This window comes from Lagopus leucura, unplaced genomic scaffold, assembly GCF_019238085.1.
Source record: "Lagopus leucura isolate 7727_CA_CO unplaced genomic scaffold, USGS_WTPT01 Super-Scaffold_100002, whole genome shotgun sequence".
NCBI classification, from domain to species: domain Eukaryota; kingdom Metazoa; phylum Chordata; class Aves; order Galliformes; family Phasianidae; genus Lagopus; species Lagopus leucura.
Genome location: NW_024962263.1, coordinates 27,377,427 through 27,401,418, shown reverse-complemented (window position 1 = coordinate 27,401,418; position 23,992 = coordinate 27,377,427). Strand labels below are relative to the sequence as shown.

General features: G+C 38.0%; 1 protein-coding gene across 2 annotated transcripts in view; it reads left to right on the top strand.

Moving 5' to 3' along the window:
* The window catches only part of GALNT1 (polypeptide N-acetylgalactosaminyltransferase 1), a 75,070-nt gene that overhangs the window by 19,764 nt on the left and 31,314 nt on the right, over positions 1-23,992 (top strand). The window contains exons 2-4 of one of the 2 annotated variants that reach the window (XM_042868944.1): positions 215-386; positions 13,367-13,596; positions 16,745-16,919. In XM_042868944.1, coding sequence (XP_042724878.1) covers positions 13,458-13,596; positions 16,745-16,919 — 314 coding nt within the window. In that variant the 5' untranslated portion in view covers positions 215-386; positions 13,367-13,457. The remainder of the gene's footprint in view (positions 1-214; positions 387-13,366; positions 13,597-16,744; positions 16,920-23,992) is intronic. The other variant, XM_042868945.1, reaches the window with a different exon arrangement.

The following is a 23,992-nucleotide window of genomic DNA, read 5'->3' as shown; positions in this document are numbered from 1 at the left end:
GTTGATGACTTGTTCCACCTCTCCACTCTACCCTGCATATGTTGTTTTCCTCGCAGGCTCTTTTTAGCAGCAGTCTTTTGGCTCTTCCTTCCTTGTACAAAAATTTAGATTTTGAAGTCTTAAATAGTTGGAAAGCTTCTGTGACCTTCCCCTTTTAGCTCATGCTCTGCCAGAATTGAATTTGGAACTTATCTGAATTTCTGTTCTTCTCTAGGACAGCCTTAGGACCTTTTGGATGGAAGACCTGTGGTTCTGTGTTCATGTCAAAATGACCTAGATCACTTTGCCACTCTATGGTTCCTACCGCAAGCGCTTGACTGCAGTGCAGTGGGATTTCGCCACCAGTGCTTGTGGACCATCCAGATGGCTGTAAACCTGCAGAGGAGGTTAGTATGAAATGGGATCCAGGAATTTTTGACACTTTGGTGACATTTGTCCATTTTGGATGCATCATAGAGTGAAGAGATTGCATGTGTACTGCTAAGTTGCTATTAGTATTTCTTATTTTTCTACTCGCTAAGGTCCCTTGGGGACCAGTTCAGTTGTCTGAAACCAATTAATTTCTTTAACTATTTACACAAGACTAGTTTATCAGTTAGTATTGTTCTCCTCTAGTAGAGAAAAATTCTACATGTGAATAGAGCACTGCATCTTCAGTTCTCCTAAATTCTACTTCATCCATGTGAAATCTTGACAAGAGATCTATGTCAGTGAGTAAGAATTCAGATTGGTCTTCAAACACAGAACTTCTGCGCCATAGCTTCTAACAGCAACATACCTATATGTGAACAGCAACTAAGCCTGTTTGGCTTTATTATTTATTTATTTTTTCCTACAGTCAGTTTCTCCTTAAACCATCTTTTTTTTTTTTTTTTTTTTTCTTTCTTTCTACAAGCCATTTGGCAACTTTCATAGGGTTGATTTTCACAGACTTAGTCCAGAGAACTCATTTGGGACAACTTTGCAGTTCAGGTCTGTTGGGACAAAGAGGGAAGGGCTTGTTTCAGGATTAAGGGAATCTCCAGACAACTTCATAACATTTTAATTTGGTGTGGGTAAAAAAAAAATCTTAAATTCTTTAAATATCTTAAATTCATTTCTTCAAAAGAAAGTCTTAAGCAGTTTAGAAGAGGGAGTGAAATCTGTTCAAAATTTATACCTACCACTGCTAAGCAGTGTTAGCTACTCAAAATAGGAAATCAGCATCAAGAACAACAAAAAGGTGGATTACAGCTTTATTTCTGGATTTTATTATGGTGTTTTTAGCAGAAGCTTCCCTGCTGTTACTTTCCCTGTAGCCTAGTCAGCTGCTCTGTGGCTGTTGTCTCTGGTGGTGACTTTAGTCAGGTAACACATTTGTGTGGAAATAGATGCTGTTGGACAATACTTGATTGTTCTGCATACTTTGGTCTGGCTAAGTATTGGTGAACTGATGTGTTTGACAATCCAGAAGTGTTTGTGATTGTTGTTCTGGTGTATCAGTTCCTTGGTTGATGTTGTTGCATTGCTGCATAACTTTTTCTCAAAGCAGGAGGCTGGCTTGTTGGTGAATCTTTAACCACAATAAGCACTTGGTACAGCCTTCTCAAGCACCCCTAGTCTTTCTTGTTTGAAAATATTCTGGTTTATTTAGGGAAGAAGAAATTTCTAAGAAAAGTTACTGTAAAGTAATTTCAAAAAAAATTGGAACATAGAATTTTGAAGGAGACTATACAATTAGGATTTAAGTTACAAATTAAAGTATGAAATAATTGCATTACTCAAATACTGTAGTCCCCAATTAAGTTATAGCTGAATTTGCAAAATGGTTCCACTGTATTCCTCAGATTCCTCATTGTATTGTGCTGCATTCCTCAGTGGACCTATTTAACCCTTGGACTACCAAACTGGAATTTCCTCTACAAATGTTGTGGTTGCGGTGTCTTAGTAGTGCTACCCAAGAGCTGCTTTAAATATAATATCCTTGTTTGATGTAGGCCTCTTGCTTGTTATGTTTTCCTTCATTGATAATGTTATCTTTTTATAAAGAAGTGCTCAAAGTGTTGGGTGTTCTTTCTGAAAACAACCCACATTTTGTCACGCTTGACTGGATTTAAATGCAGCATGCTCTTGGTCTAAATGTTAGCATTTTGTCGTTTTAAGTTTCAGCAAATTGATTTTAACTAGTGGATATTTTACTTGTTTTGCTTATTTGCTTGGAAATACTACTCTAATGAATGTAAAGAGGTTCAAAATAGTGATATGGGAGATGTCATTGTGGCCAGCATTTAGTTTGTCTCAAAATTTTGGCAGTTGAAGTTTTGATGTCTGAACGTTTTCTTGTTTTTTCACTGAGGTTATCTACTGTATCTGGAGAGGAGGGATAAGACAAAGCTGTTCACAGTGAGATTACTAGACTGAATTTCTTGTCCTTCCTGGTTCCATTTTTTTTTTCCTCTGTAGTCTCTATATTCTGCAATTCAAAGTGATTTGACTCTGCTGTCTAGCTCTGTACTGTATTTGCCATCAAGCTTCTTTCAGTCTTTCATGGCTGCTCTGTTGGGCTTTTTTTGTCTGTGCATTGAGCTTTTCACATATTCATGTTTGTAGGGACTACTAATGCAAAATTTGGTTGATTTATTAGCATTAGGACTAGCATATGATGTGGCCCAATCAGGATTCTCTCCTTTGCACTTAATGACACCACAGAAGTTATGCCTGCTGGTAACTTACAGTGAGCTAGGCACATGCCAATGATCAGTTGCAGTATTGTTAGCTAGAGTCATCATTTAGGCTCCCCAGGGAGGTGCTTGAGTCACCATCCCTGGATGTGTTTAAAAACCATCTGGATGTGGTGCTCAGGGACATGATTTAGAGGAGGGTTGTTAGGGTTTGGGATGTACGGTGAGGTTGTGGTTGGACTTGACGATCTTTAAGGTCTTTTCCAACCTGAGCAATTCTATGATTGTATGATTTATAATTACTTACATAAACCCTTAAGAAAAGCCATGTTCACTTGACAGGTGAGTACTGTATGGCTAGGGTTTTTTTAATCATATGGGCAGCTGTATATTTCTTAGAGGAGTAGAGTCTTAATTCCATTCCTTCTCTTCTTTCTCCCTCTTTCTCATGTTAAACAAACTCAATTGTGGCAGCAACAGAAGACTGCTTTTTTGTCCTGACTCTACTTCATCCTTTTTTGTATGGTAGCAGCCTAGGAGATGTAGCTGAAAGAGCAGTGAGGGAAAAAGAGTGTCTGCTTGCAGGAAGCAGAATCGGTCAGAACTGCTGCCTGCTTGAGGGATAAAGACAGTTTGCTTGCTTGAATGTCATATGGGAAGATGCAGCGGAAAGGAGAGAGAGAGTAGAATTCTGTTGTGTAAACATCCCCTAACTTCAAACTAGCCTTTACAACAGTTGAAAATGGACAGTACTGATACTTCTATAAATTCCTTTGTACTGTTAGGGTTCACAAGTTCTTCAGCGAATAAAGGTCTCTGGCTTACCTGAAGTCTGAGTTATGGAGGTTATGTTCTGATCCTCTAGAAATATCAGTCTGTGTGCAGTAGACCAAGATATTGTGGGGATGATGAAAGTATCCAGAACTCTAGTCGTGGACAGGGTCCATTGCTGTATCAGGGTATATTGCAAAATGCTTGGGCCACTTCTTTTCAGTTTCTTCTTTCCCTCTCCAAGGTAAAAATAACTCTGAATTTTAAAGTTTTCCAGAACTCTGCCTTGTCAGTCTGCCTGTTTTGCTTTTTATCTGACAGTTCTTTTCTTCTTGTTGAACTGTACAAAGTAAGACCCCAAAATGAAAAGATTGTCTACTTCAGAAACACTTAACTTGGACAATTTCATGAGTTCTTGAAGAAAATGTCACTGTTAGCCTTTCTATGCCATGTGTATCTCTGCTTGGCTTGACAGGGGAAATGAAGAACTGAATCCTCAGGAATAACATGCTGTGTGTTGCTAGAAATCTCTGGGAAGACAGAGTTATTAAAAAAAAAAAAAAGAAAAGGGAAGAGCAAATGAGTAGCATCTTAACTTCGATGCAATACTGTGCCTGTTATTTAAGTACAAAGCAGTTACTGTCAGCAGAAGTTACCTGCTGAGGGAACAGCTGTGTGGTGTGGAAATGACTTTGTGTGTGCTAATATATGCTTGGCAGCTGTGTGGACCTGTCTGCAAAAATATAGCCATTTGGTTTCTATGTAGAATCTGTATTCACAATGTGTCTGTATCAGTGGGATGGCGGGCTTCTTGAGAAGCACTGCAATGATTTCATGAATGTATCATAAAATTGGACAATTCTAGCTTTTCTTTTTGCCACGTCTGGTCAGATTTCCTGTCTAGAGAAAGAGAAACACTTTTTTATTTTTTTATCTTTATAACATTTTCTTCAGAGGATTTGTGTTGCTTTTGGTTTGTTGTTTTTTTTTTTTTGTTTGTTTTTCTTTTTTGGTGGAGAACTGTTCTAATTCTGCAGCACTTCTTTATATCTGCAAGCACTTGATTTGTCAGCAAGTTCTACAGTTATTCTAGGCAGAACTCAGATGGTTTCTCTAGAATGTTACGCCAGCATTTTTCTTTATATAGCTTTCAAATCTTCTTTTATTTTAGAAGACTTACAAGTTTTTGAGTATTTTCCACAAATAATGCACGTAGAGGAAAAATGTTCTTCAATTATATTTTATATTTATTCTGATTCTCCTTATGAATTATTAATCTAGAACAGGAAGCTTTGGAGGTTAGAGGTTTCTGGAGTTATCCTATAAAGGCAGTTAATTCTGTTCTTTGCATTTCATCCTATCTTTCTAGAAATACGTAATCTTTTGTTCTGATCAGCTGACTGCTTATCTTTTATCCAAGTTCTTGGCCGTTAGTGATTCGTCCTTAGTGATGACTATTTGCTTATGTGATTTTATGCAATCTTTACAAGCTTTTGAAGAATTAATGAACAATTTTATTCCACTCTAGCTTTGTTTTTGATACATATCTAAACAATCAGAAGCCATATGGGGGCTGGATATTTTAGAACGTTTGAGACTTGGCTTACAAGATTTAACTTCTCCTCACACACGAGGATCACTTCAAGAATGTCTTATGAAACTTGAATTCACTTGATTGTTCATAGGCTGCTTAGGTCTTTGACCATCTTTTAAAAATGTGTAACAGAGAGTTCTGACTTCTGATTAGTCAAAGATTTCCCCCTGGAATTTGTGATTCTTCTTTACTGACACCTGAGTTGGTCCTCTATTTTACTTCCTTTGTAACTTCTATATTAGTAGCAGAATATAATGTAAATTCCACTCTGCGTTATTCGTTGGTGTCAAGAAGAATCTCTGCACGTTTCCACGGAATACTTCAGAAGCAAACATTACCTGGTATTTTTAACTCACGTGTGCAGACTGAAGAAAATCACTTGCAGGAAATTCTATTGAGAACTTGACACATCTGTATAAAGAGTGATCTGATGGGGATAGTATTCAGTTTAGCTCAGTCTCAGCTGGTAAAAAGTGAATTTAACTTGACACTTTCATGGAGAACCCTAAACAAATCTTGGTATGAAGTTTGATTTTTCCAGACTGCAGAAACACTGTAAAGGAAAATGGAATATATGAATATTGAGAACATGGAACGACTTCCAGGTGTTTTTGCTGCCATATAATCTAATCTTTTGCATGTGATTTCTTTAAGAAGATTGTTCTCAATAGTGATTTTATATAGTTGTTGTTGTTTTTTAGGCAGGAATTTTAACTTTAAACAGTGTCCTGTCAGCTTGCTTGTTCTGCTTATAGCTCATCTCGCACTTGCAAATGATTTAAAAAGTTGCTTTGGAGTGTGTGTCTTCTTGACTATTAGAAATTCTTCAGTGCTCGTGTGCATTTGGTGTTAGTGAAAGCCAAATGATGCTATTTTTGGCTTGAAGACTTCATGCTGTCTTACATCATGTCACAAGCCTGAGGATCTAGAATGTATGGAGGTGTTTACACGTCTTTGTAACAAATTGCAAGTGATGAGTATACTAACAGCCTTGTCTGCCATTGTGAAATAACAGCTGTGTAATATAAATGTTGAATACTTAAGCTTTTAATTTCTGACAGTAACCTTGGAGACTGCATGTGGCTCTAAAAGTCAAGGTAAAATCAGTTTTTAATAATTCTGAGTAATGGTGAACTTACAGGGTATATAGCCTGCATGACAGAGTTGTTTTTCTGGAGAAAATAGAAGTGGTCACCTAGAGCACCTGTGCTGATACGAATTCTGTTTTCCTCTACCAGTCCTATAGTTTCAGGGTCGGAAGACCAGCCACTGTGGCTTTTGGAGACTTACCAATAACTGGGGTCAGTTTATAGCTCAGTTTATAGTTTATATCTAGGTCATCAACTGTGAATTTTCCAAAAACAAAGAAAAAAGTCCTATTTCAGCCTTCTAGGCCTCTGTATGGGGAGTGGAAAGCTTACTGATGGTCTTACTGATGCATCTCAGACATTAATTGTTGTCTGTCGGGGATTTATGAGCTTTGTGCCTCGCTAGTGCTGGCATGAAAGTCCTCACTTGCTGCTGTTGATAACAGAAGCTTTTCACTTGTGAATGAATTACTGTCTTCATGCTGCCCGCAGTACTCACTGATGAAAATACTGCCTGTATCCTCTGGCTGTTATTCTTAAGTCAAGCACACTCTGTAGCCCTCCCAGAGAGTGCATGTGAAGAAGCTATGGCTCTGAAGAGGGATGTTTTCCCTTTGTCAGCATCTAAGCTGTCGGAAACCCAATTTAAGACTACGGTTGTTTCAGGAAAAGAAACAACTGCGTTGGCTTATAAGTCTGCCTTTCTAAAAGGGCTGCCTCTGCTGAGGCTGTCAGGACAGGCTGTATCTGCTGCTTAATGTAGGAAAGAAAAGGTTTGAATGACTGTGCTTTGAACTTAACTTGCCAGTGCTGTCATACCTAATGGCTAAATTCCTGTGCAAAAAGTTTCTGTTATGACCTTCCAGGTACAATAAGTCTGTGTATTCATGCTGTTATGTGTTGTAATTAAATTGAATTAATTATGTACTCCTAATGTTTGAAGCCCTAATGTAAAAAAGATATATATATATATATATATATATATATGTATATTTGTATATTATTGGCATATTAAGAAACACATGCTGGCTGTTCACTGGGTATAATAGAAATACATTTTAAATTGCAAAGCAGTTGAAGAGAGAATGGAAATTTGTGAAGGGTTTCTGAATACATCTGTCTATTTTTAGTTAATTTTCCTTTAAGGTGGAGAGCAGACAGAAGAATTGCAGTTGTTGCCTCAGTCATTTGAAAGCTACATTAAAACCATGGAAGTAGGAGTTGAGTGTCTGCTGTTCATAAGACAATAGTAGTCTCAGTACTTATGTTGCATTACTGATTTCCAAATTGTAGCAATCCTCTTGAGCTCTAGTGGTATTTACAGTGATGTTCTGAGAGGGGACTATTTTTGTCTCTGAACTGGATGTATTCTTCTTTTTCTTGTGCACCAAAGCTTGTGGAAAAATAATTCAACTCTAAAGTTGATTAAACTGGCATTGAACTTTGTTCTGATTGAAATACTGTTCATCTGGTCCTTTGAAACCTTGTCTTTTGCAATTTCTTTCAGCAAGTAAGATGAGGCTTAAAGATAGTATAACAAACACCTGTTGGCAGGGAGAAAAGAAGTTAAGAAAGCCTTTCGAAGACTTTAGTTTGAGGACTTCCATGAATAATCTATTGTTTTATCCTCAACCCATCTGTAGAGAGAATATAAATCTGGACAATTTCCTGTCCTTCTGAATATTCTTGCATTTCTGCCTGTTCCAGAATATTGGTTATTCCATGTGATGCTCACATACTACCCGATTTCTGCTATCATACTTCAAAATTTGACATGACAGTGATTTCACGATCCTACTGAAGGGATTACAGATGCCATCCAAGTTGTATTGGATTAGGTAATCTCAATTGTTAATAGTCCATCTTAGGTATGATCTGTTCCTTTTTCCTGCTCTTGTTGTGAAATGTTTCTGTGCAGAGCAAGAATAAGAGTTCCTTAATAATAATGATAATAATAATAAGTGTTTCCTCTCATCTCTTGTTTTAAAACTTGCTGCTGTTGAATTGTACTGAAGAATTGACTCTTAAATGCTCAAACTTTGCAAAATCCATCCAACAAACAAGTGTAGCCTGCTGATGAGTAGATCTTTGTTTGAATTGTAAGGAGATCATAGAATCATAGAATGGCCTGGGTTGAAAAGGACCACAGCGCTGATCTAGTTTCAACCTCCCTACTAAGTGCAGGGTCGCCAACCAGCAGACCAGGCTGCCAGAGCCACATCCAGCCTGGCCTTGAATGCCTCCAAGGATGGGGCATCCACAGCCTCCTTGGGCAACCTGTTCCAATGCGTCACCACCCTCTGTGTGAAAAACTTCCTCCTAAACCTCCCCTGTCTCAGTTTAAAGCCATTCCCCCTTGTCCTATGACTATCCACCCTCATGAACAGCCGTACCCCCTCCTGTTTGTATGCTCTCTTCAAAGGCTGGGATACCACAGTGGGTCTCCCCAAAGCCTTCTCTTCTCCAAGCTAAACAAGCCCAGTTCACTCAACCTTTCTTCATAGGAGAGATGCTTCAACCCTCTGATAGTCTTAGTGGCCCTCATCCAGCACTGTCAATCTCATCTTTTTTTTTTTCTCCTTTTGTGAAGATGACTTTTTCTCTGAATAGACCTGTTTTCCACGGGTGATGGGCTGACCCTTTGATCTGAATGTTTTTACATTTTGTTTCTTGTAGTATTGAACTAAGTAACACTTTGTCCTCAGACTGGCCTGTTTGTAGACCATGAACCAGTAACAAAATAGAAACTGTATCAGCACAGCAAGAGTAATCCAGAAATGGTAGTTGTTACAGCTTTTGTTAGCATTGCTTTTGTTTTTAAACACAGAAGCACTCAATTGCATAGACCTCATTAGTAGTTTGTATACATGGAGTTTTAAAGAGTGGTTGTGCTGGCAATTTGCATTTGGTTCTTTATTATTATCATTGTTTTTCCTCAAAAACTCATACATAAGCCTAATGCCTAATGTTGCCTGGAGTGTACCAGACTTTTCTTCTCCATAATTAAATAGACTGAGAAGCCAAAAATTAAATTCAGTGTAGCTTTCAGTCTTTCCTCATAAGCTGTTCAGTTGATCACTTTCCATATGGTTTAAATTGATATTAACACCTTTAGAAATATGTTATATTGTTATAATTTTGATGAGCCCTTACTTTGTGCCAGGTAGTGTTTATTCCTATCTGAAAGTTTGTAAGTCCAACTTTAGATCAGCTTTTTATTGGCGTAGATGCTGCACCTAGTCCAGAATCCTGTTTTAGTTCAATAAAGGCAGTGAGGTCCTCTGCCGAGTCTGTGTTACGAACAGTTCTGTTGGAAACTGTTTGCTAGTATAAACAATTAAGTTGGTTCAAAGCTAAAAATGACTGAATAGGCATGCATCATACTGAAAAGACTAAGCATTTTTTCTCAGGCCAACCTTGTTGGGGAAAACAGGTGGTAAAGTGAAACAATGCACTACATGAGCAGTAGTTTTAAAGTTGACCTTTTCCCATGCTGTCAAATGTATTGTGGATTTTGTGGGATGGAAACACGCTTGACCTTCAGAAGTAACAAGACTTGTATGTACCTAGTTTTCCTACTTTCACGTATAAGTTGTAGCTCATCGAGAATTTTCTATTCTTTCTAAGGTGTTTTTAATATTCCTGTTAGTTTACTTCTGTGGCATAGAAATTGCTATCTATTACACAGTGTTTTGAATAGAGGAATAGTGCTTGCTTTTTCAAAATTCTTCAGTTTATTGGATTACTCAGTAGCAAATGCAATTATTAAACCTATGCATTTTGGTACTATTGATGTGATTACTTGTTTAAATTGTACAAGCCGCTGTGGGGCTTTTGAACCCAGTGAGGTTCAACAAAGCAAAGTGCAAGGTTTTCTACGTGGGTTGAGGTAATCCCAGGTATGTATACAAACTGGGAGACTAACTCCTTGGGAGTAGCCCTGCAAAGAAGGACCTGAGTGTCCTGGTCGATGGAAAACTGAACATGAGCCAACAGTTTGTGCTTGCAGCCAGGAAGACCAATGGTATCATGGCTTCCATCAGAAGAGGGGAGAGCCAACAGGGACAGGGAGGTCTGGGGCCCCCAGTGTCAGAAAGATGTTGGGCTTTTGGAGAGGGTCCAGGGGACGGCCACAGAGATCATCAGAGGTCTGGAGAACCTCTCCTTGGAAGATAGGCTGAGGGAAAGGGCTTATTCAGCCTGGAGAAATCTGTGTGGAGACAGGCTTGTTAGAATCATAGAATAATTGAGTTTGGAGGGGATGGCTGGAAGTTATCTTGTCCAACTCTCTGCTCAAAGCAGGTCCAAAGGGATCAGGTGTCTTCTCTCTCTTGAAGAAGATTTTAATCTATATTTTCTGTGTTCCAATTTCTGACAAAGTTTCTGAAAGGCTGTCATGGCTCTTGTTTAAATTGAGATAAAAAATGTTCACAGCTCTTCCCTTGCCTCTGAAGTCAGTCATCTCCTTAAAGCAAGCTGCCAAGCCGGTCAAATACAACGTACAACGTGCTGCTGGTGAATGGCTCTTTTGTTCTTTGTGTGGATGTAGGTTCCAAGAGTATTTGTCTAGATCCTCCTTGTTCTTCTTGACAGTAGCTTTCTACCTGATCTTGATGTAATTCTTTGCATCACCAGGACCTTTGTTTGAAATAGCAGTGTGGCTCTCCTGTGAGATCAGTCCACTCCTTCATTTGGTGCCACTGGAGCTGCACGTGTCTTAAGTGGCTTAAGGGATCCCTGACTCAATGTCTGTACTGTATATGAAGTTTAACTCCTATACGCTGCTACTGGACTGAGATCTGAGGCACCCAATAACAAAGGAGACCAGGCTGAAACATTACTGAATATTTCAACCTTTTTGTTGTCGCTAGGGCTGCCTTCCCACTGAATAAAGTATCTGTTATTTTCAGGCTTTCTTTTGCTGATGTTCTTAAAAACGTTCTGTCAGATTCATAGCTCAGGTCTGATGAGGGCAGCTGCTTCAGCAGGACTCCTGGGCTGCTCTGTTTGACTGTGGTTCTGCCTAAACTCATAGTTTACCATCCTCTGAGTAGGAAACTGGAATAGATGACGCTCCCTGGTTCTTTCTGACTTGAATTATTTTGTTCAACAGAACAGAAATGCTTTCAAACATTGCAGTTTGACTGCATGCTTATCTCATGAACTGGTAAACTGCACAAAGTGATGAGGCACAGAGCTACGCTACCCAATGCGTGTTGAACTTCGCACTGATGCCTTTTCTAATAACTTCCTTGAAGGATTCAGAGAACTCAGAGTGCCTTTTTGACATTTCATTGAACTCAGGATTTTTTTTTTTCTTGCAGTAAAGGCAGATATAATGCCATTTTAAGCTTTGTAAAATACCTTATCTGATTGGACAGAATGGACAGAATGGACAGAATGTCTAGATAGAGTCCTATTCCTGATGTCTTGCTAATTTGAGAACGCACAAACCCCGGGCTCCTATGTGTTTTATGCTTTATTTCGTAGCTGAATATCTTTTCATAGTCTGAGACTGGTAATTTATTTTCTTTTCTTTAAAGCATGTTTGTTTCAACTAGCATTTGTTTTCTTTAATTTAGGGTAGCAGTGAAACTTTATTTTCCTTCCAGACCATTTCTGTGGTGTCCCAGACCAGAGCAAAAGACGACAACTATTCTATAGACTGTTTAAGTAGTCATAATATGTCTGACAGATTTGTTTGTACAATATTTTGTTTCTGAAAGTGTTGATAGTGTTTGTGTAGGGAGGAGAATAGGGGAACTTGTAATGATATCTCCTCACTTCTCTCCTAACACATGCATTGATTTGGAAGAGAGAGAGTGCCTGATTGAAGACTTTGTATTTAGTAGCTGATGAATAGGCTTGCAGTGCTGGCACTAAGCTGTGACAGGGAGTTCTGCTGCATACCTTCTTTTTGTTGTTCAGGCCTTTGCTGCTAAAGTCACTTGTCTATTCTTCCTCCTAGTACTAAAGAAACAGACAGGAGTTGGTGTTTACCATTCCCATGCAACTGTTGATTTTTGCAGACCTGCTACCTAGTTTAGGTTACCTCTTTTCCAGCCTGGAAGAATACTACTCTGATCCCTTACATCTTGTAATGCTGCTGTTCCTTGTAGCCTTCATCTCTTTGTTCTTATCATTTGTCTTTTCTAATCCTTCTTTATTCTTTTCGATTTGGCAAGATAGGATGTTCATGCCTACTCAAGGTGAGAAAGCAGGTATTATGTAATGGCAAAGTGGTGATTTATCTTTTTTTTTGTTTCTCTTCTCATCTTACTAATACATAACAATGTTTTCTTTCACTGTTGCTGATAACCACACTGATAGTTGCATAACACTTTCTGGTGCAACTCTGCAATCCAGAGTTCAGGGTCATCTTTGTATCGGTGGGGAAAAAAAAAATCCACCTTATGGTTGCGGTTTCTTCTTAACGTATGTAATTCAGTGTTTTCTGGTGGTTATCTCGTCTCTTATTTTATCACCAAGTTGTTAATTACAGATACTTTATACAAAAAACTGCAAAAGTATTAATGTCTTCTCAGTCTCCTTAAAAAAAAAAAAAATTGTCAGTCATGAAAATAGCAGTTTTTGTGACAAACTTTGCTTGTAGTTTGAGTAGGATAAAATAAAATTTTAATATATACATGTTGAAAAATACATAGAAGTTTGGTCTGTAATTGAACTTTAAAATAATTTTGTGTCCACTGAAGTGTTTAGCTTTGCCTAATAAATGACTTCTGTGTACTTTATTGACTTTGCTTTATTTCAGTTTATTTTATCAAAAAGGTAGTTTATTTTGTTTTGCCTGAGGTATTTGCATTTACAATTAAGGTGTGAAAGGAGAAGCATGAGCAGTGTTGGCCTGTGGCTTTGGTCAGCCCTGATTGTTGCACTGCTTCTTAAGATGTTCCTGTTTTTCAGTCATGTAGATTGTTCTGATTTCCTGAGGATCCAGAGGGTTCCTTTAATTTTTTTTGTTTTGTTTTTAAAATGCTTAAACTCTTTTCGAGTGACTCAGCAGAGTACTGTGTTTTGGTTATCATTTTAATGTTTTGTGTGATGAGTGTTGATGAGTGTTGCTGTAGTAAAAGACTGCAGTATTATTGCTTTAATTGTCCCAGAACATTCATTTTGATACATGCAATATCTAAGAATTAACTTAGATTACCTTTAAAACATAGTAAAATCTTCTGCTTTTTGCTGCTGTCCTCAGGTAACTTTTTGTGACTTCTTTCTTTTTTCTTTTACAGACACAGAACGTGGCCTCTCAAACTGGATTAATACAACCTGTTGATATTTTTATTTATATTTTTTTTATTTTTGTATTTGACTTAAAGTGCCATGAAAAAATTTGCATATTGCAAGGTGGTCCTTGCCACCTCTTTGGTTTGGGTCCTTCTGGATATGTTTCTATTGCTCTACTTCAGTGAATGCAACAAATGTGATGAGAAGAAAGAACGAGGGCTGCCTGCTGGAGATGGTAAGTTATCTGATGAAGTAATTTTTAAAATATGGTAGTTAAAAATTGTGTTTGTTTTAACCATTCAATATATGTTTCAGCGGAGAGAATGGTTTTAAGCTTAAGGAGGGAAGATTTAGATTGGATGTAAGGGGAGGTTCTTCACAGAGTGAGAGGTGAGATATTGGAACAGGCTGACCAGAGAGGCTGTGGATGCTCCATTCCTGGAGGTGTTCAAGGCCCTGGGCAACCTGGTCTAGTACCAGGTCAGCTTTCTAATACAGAAAATGGAAGGAGTTTATTTTCCTGAATGGGAGTTAAAGCCATGCTCTAAGTTGCCTTGGAGGAAAAATCTTCCACCTCAGTATTGATGGCATAAGATATTAAGACCTTAAATTAGGAGCTTCACCTGCTGTGTTTAATATTAGATTGTATTTATACCACTGTTATATTTTGCAAACTGCACTAAATATGAAGCAGTAAATGCAGGTGAGAATCTTCTTCGCTAACTGCAGTTCTTACTGTTGAGAAGAACAGCTGAATTGAGGCTCATTAGTGAGAAGGCCTTGCCTGTTTTGCTTTTCACAGAATAGTAGAATCCCAGAATCACAGTCACAAGGTTGGAAAGGGCCTACAAGATCACCTAGTCCAACTGTTCTCCCATCACCACTGCTACCACAAGCACTAAACCATATCTTGCAGCTCCTCATCCAGATGCCTCTTGAACACAGCCAGGGATGGTGACTCCACCACCTCCATGGGCAGCCATTCCAGTGCCTGACCACTCAAGTGGTCTTCTTCAGTCTGCCTGAGTCAGAGGGCAATTGAGAATGTACCTGTAGGGCTGTCGGATAGTCTTGGGCTCCGTGATGATTGCTGGCAAACCTGGGGAAAGTCAGAGGAGATGGTTATAGGGAACTGTAAAGTGGGCATGATAGCGGGCTTCATGTCTGATAGTGAGTGGTGCAGGCATGGAAGGCTACTGGTTGACGTGGTGCCTGTATGGAGACAAGGGGAAAAAAGGTGAAATGGGAAGAGAAAGACCATAAGGGGACTAGATGGAGGTGCTGGTGCAAAGGGGAACTGGAATGGTCTTTAGGGTATACAGGTCTCGGGAGCTAAAGTGACACTGGAGGACAGAGAGTTGGGAACCATGGCAGGATTACATGAGTTAGTGATTTAGTCACAGGTTTAAGCTTTTACTCATCCCCTTCACTATGGCTGAAACTTGTAAGTACAACCTAACAGCCAGTTCATTATGTCATCAGTGCTTGTCAGCATTCCTTCGAAGGAAAGATTTATTTTTCCATAGCTAGTGCACAAATGAGCGCTGTAGTTGGGCTTTCTTTTAACAATGTGTATGTTAGTCACTGTGCAAGAATGGTTTTTGTTTGTATTTCTGAGAACTTTGTTCTTTTGTGAGAAAACAGGTGACTAAATGCAGAAACCTGAGAGCCAATAGCTAAATCTTCTTGGAAAGTTATCCCTATGCTTGCACACCAAGTTGGCCTGTCTTTGTATTTACTGTGATCTATAAAATGCCTGTGGGTTTGTTTAATGGCTGCTGGCTTTTTCTATAGGAGATAGGAGAGAATATCTCATTTAGGTAAAGCTTGAAATCAAGTATTATGTGTTTGCTATTGAAGCCTAAGTGTTGTTCTGATGAATTTGTGGGATTTGTCTGCCTGGATTCAGGTCATAGAAGTGTTAAACTAGCATCTCAATTCTTAGTTAATCTACTTGTTCAGGTGAGCTGGTTTAGCTAAGTTATGAGAAAAGTGAATGTGTAAATAAAGCAGAATTTTTTTTATTCTAAATCAGAATTATTCTAGGATAAGGAATTAACTCTTGGGTACGTTAAAGACTGTTAATGCTCTAAAACATTCTTATATAACAATGTTCTAATAGATTTTGAGTCTATTAAACAATCATATAGATTCATCTGAACAGAAAATAACTGAGTGCTGTAAATTTAATATGCAGTGATGATAACATAACTCACATTGTTTTTATTAAACCTAAATAATTGCCTAATTTTATGTTATTATTTTATCTTAATTACCATCTAAGAATGCACAAATTCTAGTTCAAGAGCTTACACACAGTTGCATATCAGCAAGTTTAGATGCTTTTGTACCAATGAAGTTCAAGCTGTACTTTCTTCAGTACGGAGGCAAAACAGCTGACTTGATTTAGACCATGGTTAAAGCATGTGCCTAAATCCAGCCTGCTTAGGATACGCTTGGACCTACTGATTCTTTTACTTTTCGGAGTACAGTTGGTTAGCTGGCAGCTTCTAGTGTTATATAGCTCAGCTTGCAGTCATAGGGAACGTGGTATAAAGAAAACACCATTGTGGTTGGAGGATTTTCTCTGCTAACTGCTATTGCTTTAGTGCAGTTGCTTGAGATATTTGAAAAAGAAAATACCTCGTATGGAACATAATATGGCTGTAACTGGTTAATGCTAAATGCAAACCAGCAACTCGTTTCACTTATTGGTGTGTGTGTGCATATATATATATGTATGTATGTATTTCAAGTGTTAGTGTGTTTATATGTTATGTCTTTAGTGTTTCATCAAGGATGGAAGTCTTGGACATTTTATTTTTTTAAGGGTGACTTAATTATGGAAATATTTTTCTGCTCTTCTGTTTAGGACTTAAATTAGTTTGGTTTTTTTTTTCATTAAAGTTTGTACTAAGTTTGTAGGAATATAACCCAAATTCAATATTTGAACATTATAACAGTTCAGGAGAAAAGTGAATGAATGCTTGTAAAGAACTTTTATTAAATGTTTTTATTTAAAAGAAATTAAAAATGTAAGAAGACAAAAATTTTAGTCTCTTCTCCTTTTTCTCCCTCATCAGTTTGGTCAGATAATTGAAATTCACTTTTCTTTGTTTTAAACAATAGTTTCTGTTAAGATTGAATACTCAGTTGCATAAATATCTGTTGTTCCAGAGCATGATGATACTGTTTTTTTCACATGAATGGTAGTTCTGAGAGCAGCGTTTAACTACTTCCATTAAAATTCCAGCTACAAAGATTTGTTTTTATTACAAAACCTGGTGTTTTTAGAACTCCATTTTAAAGCAAGAACAGTCTACTGTGTAAAATAAAATATAAATAAACGTAGAAATACTTACTAACATTTTATTTGTTTTTAGTTCCAGAACCCATACAAAAACCACATGAAGGACCTGGAGAGATGGGGAAGCCTGTGGTCATTCCAAAAGAGGAGCAAGAAAAAATGAAAGAAATGTTTAAAATAAACCAGTTTAACTTAATGGCAAGTGAAATGATTGCACTCAACAGATCTTTACCCGATGTCCGGTTAGAAGGGTAAGTAATATGTATTGTATTAAAAACTATATATAAATGGAGAGTGCAATTTCCTGTATGTATAGCACTTAGGTGAAATTAGCTTTAAGAGCAGAGACCAGTTTCCTTCAGTGTTATTTAACAATGAATCTGATTACGAGTATAAATGCTGTTCAGGAAATAAAAATTAATCTGTCTGAGTGAAAACGAAGTTCACTTGAGAACTGGTGTTTCAAGAAGAAATATTGCAAACTTCATGCTTTACTTTTAATGAGGCAGACTAAAGTTCTACGTTGTATGAAATAGAGAAGATATGATGATGACAAATAAATACTTTAAACATTTCTTGCCTAATGAAATGTTCAAAGCCTCATTTAGCTTGCATTATAGTGTTTGCTAATATCCATCTAGTTTATTTTTGATCTCACCTCTGAAATATTGATTCTTTCAAAGCTATTTGAGTCATAATGAAAAAGGAAATCATAGCCTTGTTTTAAATAAAACTAAGATTACTCTACTCTCTTAGGGCTGATCTGAACAGGTAGCTGATGGCTTTCTGCCTTGAGTCCCTTTTACTTGGGAAGTGAAACAGAGCTTGTGAAATAAGATTTTGCCCATCAGTTATCTGCATTCTTCAATAATTATGTGCTATGGGAAATCTATTTCTTTTGAAGGTCAGCTATCTCTTTTGTATACACAAGGCTTAGATGCTGGATTAATTTGTTTTTCATTTCCTACCTTTCAAGATGATAATGGGATTGAGATGAAGCTCTGACCACTTTTCATTTTTAATGGGTGATAAATAGCTGCTTTATGCATAACTTTGCCTGGAGCAATGATTTAAGTGGTTCTGTGTAGCGTGCACGTTCCATAGTGTGCTGTTTTTTTTACTAATTGAGATGGATTTAATAAATAAATAAATAAAGGTCTCCTGAGGTAGAACCAGTGCAACTTTGTGTTGATTTTTAGTCAAATTTATTGGTCATTACTTACTTGTTTCTCGGTACAGAGAAAAATGTAAAACGCATAAACCTGTAGGGTTTCTTTTTGAAACTGGGAGATCTGTGTTTTTTTGGTGTTTTTTTCTTGTTTCACATTATTGCTCTGATCGTGGTTAGAATTTGGCAGTGGATCTCTTGGTGTTCGTGGAGTTTCACATGAATGATGCCATGCCTGCTATATGATAAGCAATTTTCTTTATAAAATGGTGATTTACAGGGGGTGAGAACTTCTTGTTAACATTCTAATCCTGTTTTAGCAGCAAGGAATATCATCAGATTCTTTGGAGACTTTTGTCACAGCTGGAATGCTAATTTGTGGTGATTTCTGTATGGTTTAGTGGTTTTTTTTGTTGTTGTTTGTTTTTTGGGAGAACTAAATGGAATGAATTATCAAAACTTTGGGGAAATGATAGTTACAGCAGCTGGTTAATTTGGAAGGTAAACATGGGTAATCGTTCATGATTATCTTGGAACTAAGGAGGAAATTAAATAACATCTGTTTATCAGCATTCATGTTGGAAAACTTGCCTGTATGTTTTCTGCTACTTCTACAGTGTAAGTACAAAGTTAAGGAAACACATTCCTTACACGTGGATCTAAAACATTGACTTGATTGTAATCTTTAAAGTCTAGACCCTGAATTAACCAAAAATGGAAAGAGAAATTGTTATGAATGTTTACAATTCTATTAGTTAAGCATCATTCAACCTTTTGCAGAGAACTCAAATTACAATCTTAAAATTAGGTTCAGCTCTAATGACTTTCCTTGTATGCATGGCCATGTGCTGCAGTTACTGTGTTTTGCACTAAGATGTGAGTTATAAATTCAGTTGCATTAAATTTGTTCACCTCTTACATTTGGATGGACAAAAAATTGATTACAGTACTTTCTGTACAGGAATGAAATCTTAGCGTAAAATCATAGGCAAGGTCTTAGGGCAAAGCTCTATTTTCTGTTGCTGTAAATAGCTAATATCCACTTGAAGTGCATATTTTTAGTAGATTTTGACAGAGAAAAGGTCCCTTAAAACAGTTCTCTTCATGGTCTTCTCAGTATATATTCTCCAAGGTCAAGCAAGTTAAGAAGTTGGGGATTGCTAAAGTTTCTTGAGGAAACCTGAAAATGTTGTGTTTGCAATGGAACTCTAGCCATTTTCAGAATTGCGAAAACTATAAGGATGTCCAAATGTTATGTGTATGTCTTACAATAATATTTATCTGTTTAGTCAAAATATTCACATGGTCAGAAGTCCTTTCTGCTGTGTTAGTGGAATTGCTTCTGCTGTAACTTGTTCTGTCTGCATCCCTGCTAATAGGGAAGTAGTTCTGGAGGAGAGCGGCTGATTTCTAACCATCCCTCACCACATCAGTGTGCTTACAGCACAGCTGCCACCACTCCTTTTAGCCAAGTTTTGAAGAAGTGGGATACGCTCAAGCTGAGATGTTCAGCTGTGTCATTTTCTGCTTGAGTTTTGTTGGGTTGCTTCCTTTAATGTGGTATAGGGGGAAGATGTGACCATTTCAAGTTCTATAATTCTTTGCCAGCATCAGTTCTTCTGCAGTAAGGATGTCAAAGAATTGCCAAACAATTAGTCAATCTTTGTAAAGATACGGAAGTTAGGTGTGCCAAGGCAGGACAGTTTGCTTATGTATTTAATGCTAATGTCAGAGGATGGTGACACACTGGAACAAGTTGCCCTAGGAGGCTGTGGATGCCCCATCCCTGGAGGCATTCAAGGCCAGGCTGCATGTGGCTCTGGGTAGCCTGGTCCTGGTGGTTGGCGACCCTGCACATAGCAGGCGGTTGAAACTGGTTGTTCATCCTTTTCAACCTGGGCCATTCTATAATTCTATCAAACAGCAGCTACTGAGGGAATCTGTGTTACCATTCACACTAATTTCTCGTCCCGCCAGAATCCACTGCTCAATCCCTCGCAGCCATATGGAGCTCTTACCTGTACAGGTTGTTTTCTGTCTTGCGCTTCTGCATCTGGGTGTTCGTTGTTTCATCTCAGTACGTAACCCACATGGGGAAGAATGTTTGTTTTGGCCAAGAAACTTTGTTTCTTAATGAAAAACAATATGTAATTTGTCTTAGCTTCTGGGTACTTGTCCAGCGTAGTGGAACTCCTCTGTATCAGATGTCTTCACAAATTCTAATCTGAGTTCTGCTGAGCTGTGCCCTGGTCTTATTTAGATGTTGATAGTTATTTTTACTACTTGTCACCAAATTACTGAGGCAAATAAATGCCTTTAAAATCACTGAGATATGACTGAATTGGCAGTCTTTTGTGTCTGTAAGAGTAAATGTTCTACTTAAGCTTCTGGTGGGTTAATAGTGAAACAACAACAAAAACAAAATAAACATCAAGAAAGTAGTAATATTTTTAAACTTAGATATTTCCATGAATCTGCATTGGAGCATGTTATTGTAATTAATAATAAATGCTGGGGCCACAGCCTCTGGAGGGATGTTGGTGTGGAGGAGCAAGCAGCTGGGAACAGCAGGCTGGTTTTAAGTCACTAGTAGATTATTTCATGTAAGTGTGTCTTAGTCTGGTCTGTGAATCAGTCATCAAAGTGGGATTCACACTTGCCAGGAAAGTGTGCAGCTGTAGGTTTGATGTGACAGCAAAGAGTAAAATGTTGGGTGATGAGGAGCACGAGAGTCTTGATTTTGCTGAAGATGAGAAGACAACAACTGAAATAGGTTTCAGTGACTGAAACATGCACTTAGCTCTGCCTATCTGTTTTACTGATCAGGCTGGAAAGTGGTGTGGTTAAATGCATGAACTTTGTGTGGTGGCTTATGTTTGGTCTCAGTTCTATTTGAGGTGATTTTGAAGCTGCTTTGGAAACCAAAGAATGAGTACTGTGTACAAAGACTGAAGTTTTCAGGCCTCACAAATCTTAAAGATTTGTCGAACATACAGAACATTTAAGGAGACATTTGGGTCTTTGGTATGAGAGTTTAATCCCAGTGCTGACCTCTGTGCTCTAGAAAAGAGTGTGCAAAACTCCCTACTTTTCCTGGCCCAGGTGATCAAGGCTGGAAGCAATGGAGGCATAGCTGGGCAACACAGTGTTGTGCAGCATTAAGTGCTAGTCACCACTGGAGCTTCCACTGGGATATTTTATAGTGCAGGCTGAGATCTCTTGGAAAGATGTTGGGTTTCCCCTAGAAGCAGGGAGGGATGAGGAGAGCTTTGGGTACCTTCATGTCCTTTCTTCAAGGCTGCATCTTTGTACAGTTTGGCATAAAATACCTTCCTTTTCAGTTATTCCAGATTTTAAAATGTAACCAGAATTAAGTGTATGGGACACCTTACTGTACTTCTGTTAAATCCTGCATATTGCCTGCCCTCTCAAGCTAGCTGTACCGTGGGAGCAGTGATGCAGATGTTTGAGTGATGCAGACGGTGTTAGTGTGTAATCAGTTTTTAACCAGATGGACTTACATATTTGAATTAACTAGGTTTAAAATTCATACAAGCTTTGGCTTCAGCAACTTAGAAAATTAAGGAGCACACATCCCATAATATTCAACTAGGCCAGTAATGTGGCTGGTTTAAGTTATTATTGAAGGCTTTTTTTGCTCCTGTTCAGTTCCTACTCTGAAGCTTTATTTTACAGTCTGGATGAAGTTGACTTTCCTCCTTCTCTCTCCCATGATTAAAAACGATTCTAAGTCTTATTTGTATGAATGTTGCTGAGTCTGTGGTTGGCTTATGATGCTTGGCTTATTTCTGAGCAAGTCATTCATACAACTAATTCTCATCTTTCATCTCTCTGCTTGGAAAAAACAGTATATAGATCCAGGCTTAGGGATGCATCACGTATGCTAATTATGTGATGCAATATAATGCTTTCAGTTCTGAGACTGCAACTTGCTTTTCATACTTAAAATTTACTTAAAGTTTAAAAATTTGTCCGTTTTAAGGCTGAAATATTTGAGTGAGAACATACCAGAATTCTTGTTTGCAGAAATTAAGAACCTGACTGCAGGGGTTGCCCTGTATGCTTTGTTACTACAGTTGAATTACAAGATGATGCAAATTCCTAGAATTTACACAGCTGTTGTGTGAGGAAAATAGTCTATTTGCATATACCTATTAAAGGTAGAACTACTAAAGGCATACATGCAACAGTAAGCTGTTGGAACTCAATATATTAAGCTTTATAGTTTGTTTTTTAATGGTAACGCTTGAAGTCTTGACCGTTACGAGCTTTGTGAAGAAGTGTTCTCTCTAATGATTTTAATTCAGGAGAAGAGCCAAGGGAATAGCTTCACATGTGTATCATCAGGTGTAAATTGTGTGTTGTATATAATTGGGTGCAGCCAAAAATCTCAGCACTGCTTCTGTTGATGCTGATCCAACAGTTGTGTGGCCTTGCAGCTCACTGCCTGAGTGGAGGTTTGCATTCCCCAGGGCTGGGGGAGTGGGTTTGTTGGCCAGCAAATGGAAGCAACAGTGACACCCAGCAGCTGTGTGATTGCCTCATCTGTTGTAAAGAGGGGGATGGGCTGGAACTGTGGCATTGAAAAGGGAGATTATTGCTTAGGGTGCAGTTGAGGGCTGCAGCTATTTAGGTGGAATATAGGGTTAGGGTTAGAAACTTTGCAATGGCAAGTTTGTGCAAAAATCCTCATAAAATCACGAGGATTTAAATAGGTTTATAAATTGTGATATTCTTGGTGAAGTTTTTTACTTGTTTAGCTTGGGTCACGGTGATAGAAAAAAGGTAATAAAAAAGAGCTAAGTTGTCAGGATGATGGTGGAAAACTACAGAAGTTTGTTCAACGTTACGTTCATGTTACAAGCTAGAAATCCAGGCTATTAATTAGTCTGGCATCTGCAAAGGAGATCTGCTGATCCCTTGAAAAGCAGTGTGAATTTCAGCAATGTCACACTGTAAGTCTGAGCTTGTGAGGCACTGAAGATTTAGCTGTTGTTTTTAAAAGCAGATACTTTTTTTTTTTTTTTTCTTTTTTTGCATTTTTCGTCTGGCTTTTGTTTTCATTTAGGTTGTTACTGGGTTCATACAGAATCAACAATTTCAGATGTTCACGTTGGAAGAAATCAGCTACAAATCTTTCTCCTAGAAAGAAAGTTTTTAAAAGTTGTCTCTTCAAAAATGAGCGCACTTCCTGCAAATTGTTGTCTTTGTCTGTAGGCATATACACACATGCAGTTACATAGGTGTGTGCACACGGACAAAGATTTGACCGACTCATTCTTAGCTACGAGTTTTCCATTTTTGGGTGAGGAACCATGTCACGAACTTTATTCTAGTTGATCGGTTAAGTATGGAAAATAATATGGCTAGAGAACTTAGTTTATTTCCGTCTTTGAGGACAGAACTCTTTTTTTCCTTACTTCAAAAAGTACTTTCCTGTGGTAACTTTGATGGGAACAACATTCAATTGTAGGTAATTACTTTTGTGAACTTCTTCAATTCTGTAACCACAGTGGTGTTGTAAGGACTGTGTTGGATTTTATTTCCAGGATTTAAAGCAGAGTTCTGCTTGAATCATGAGATAATGCAGCCTTTCTTATATACAAATCTTTGAAAGCAGAAGAAAGGATGGCAGGTAAATTACGCAATGCTATTGAAGGCAAGGCACTTAAGCAGGCTGGATGGAAGTGCTTAGATAAGAATTACTAGCATTCAGGTCATCAGTTTAGACAGGTTAATTGGAGCTGTGATGTGTATTACAGAAGTGAAGAGCTCTTTTTAAAACAAATTGTTCTGATCTGATTGGAAGAAGCAGCTTTCCTCTGTAGTGTGAGGTTTTGTTGCAAACTTCTGTGCAGCGCTTTCTCTTCGTGCAGCTACAAGTTAAAACTGTGGTTGTACGCAGGGTTGTTTGATAAAAGAAGCTGTGGCACATTCTGTTGATCAGCAATTCCATCTTTCTCAGAAATACTGCTTTTAACCCTTTTTGCTGTGTTGTTTCCTGTTAATATTAGCTTTGTCCATCTTAGTTGTCTTTAGTCACAATGGCTTATTCTGAAAATTTATGTTGGGAACAGTTTTACTAATGCTCTTCTTGTGATGATGTCGTAAGGCTGCTGCTGTTGTACAGGAAAG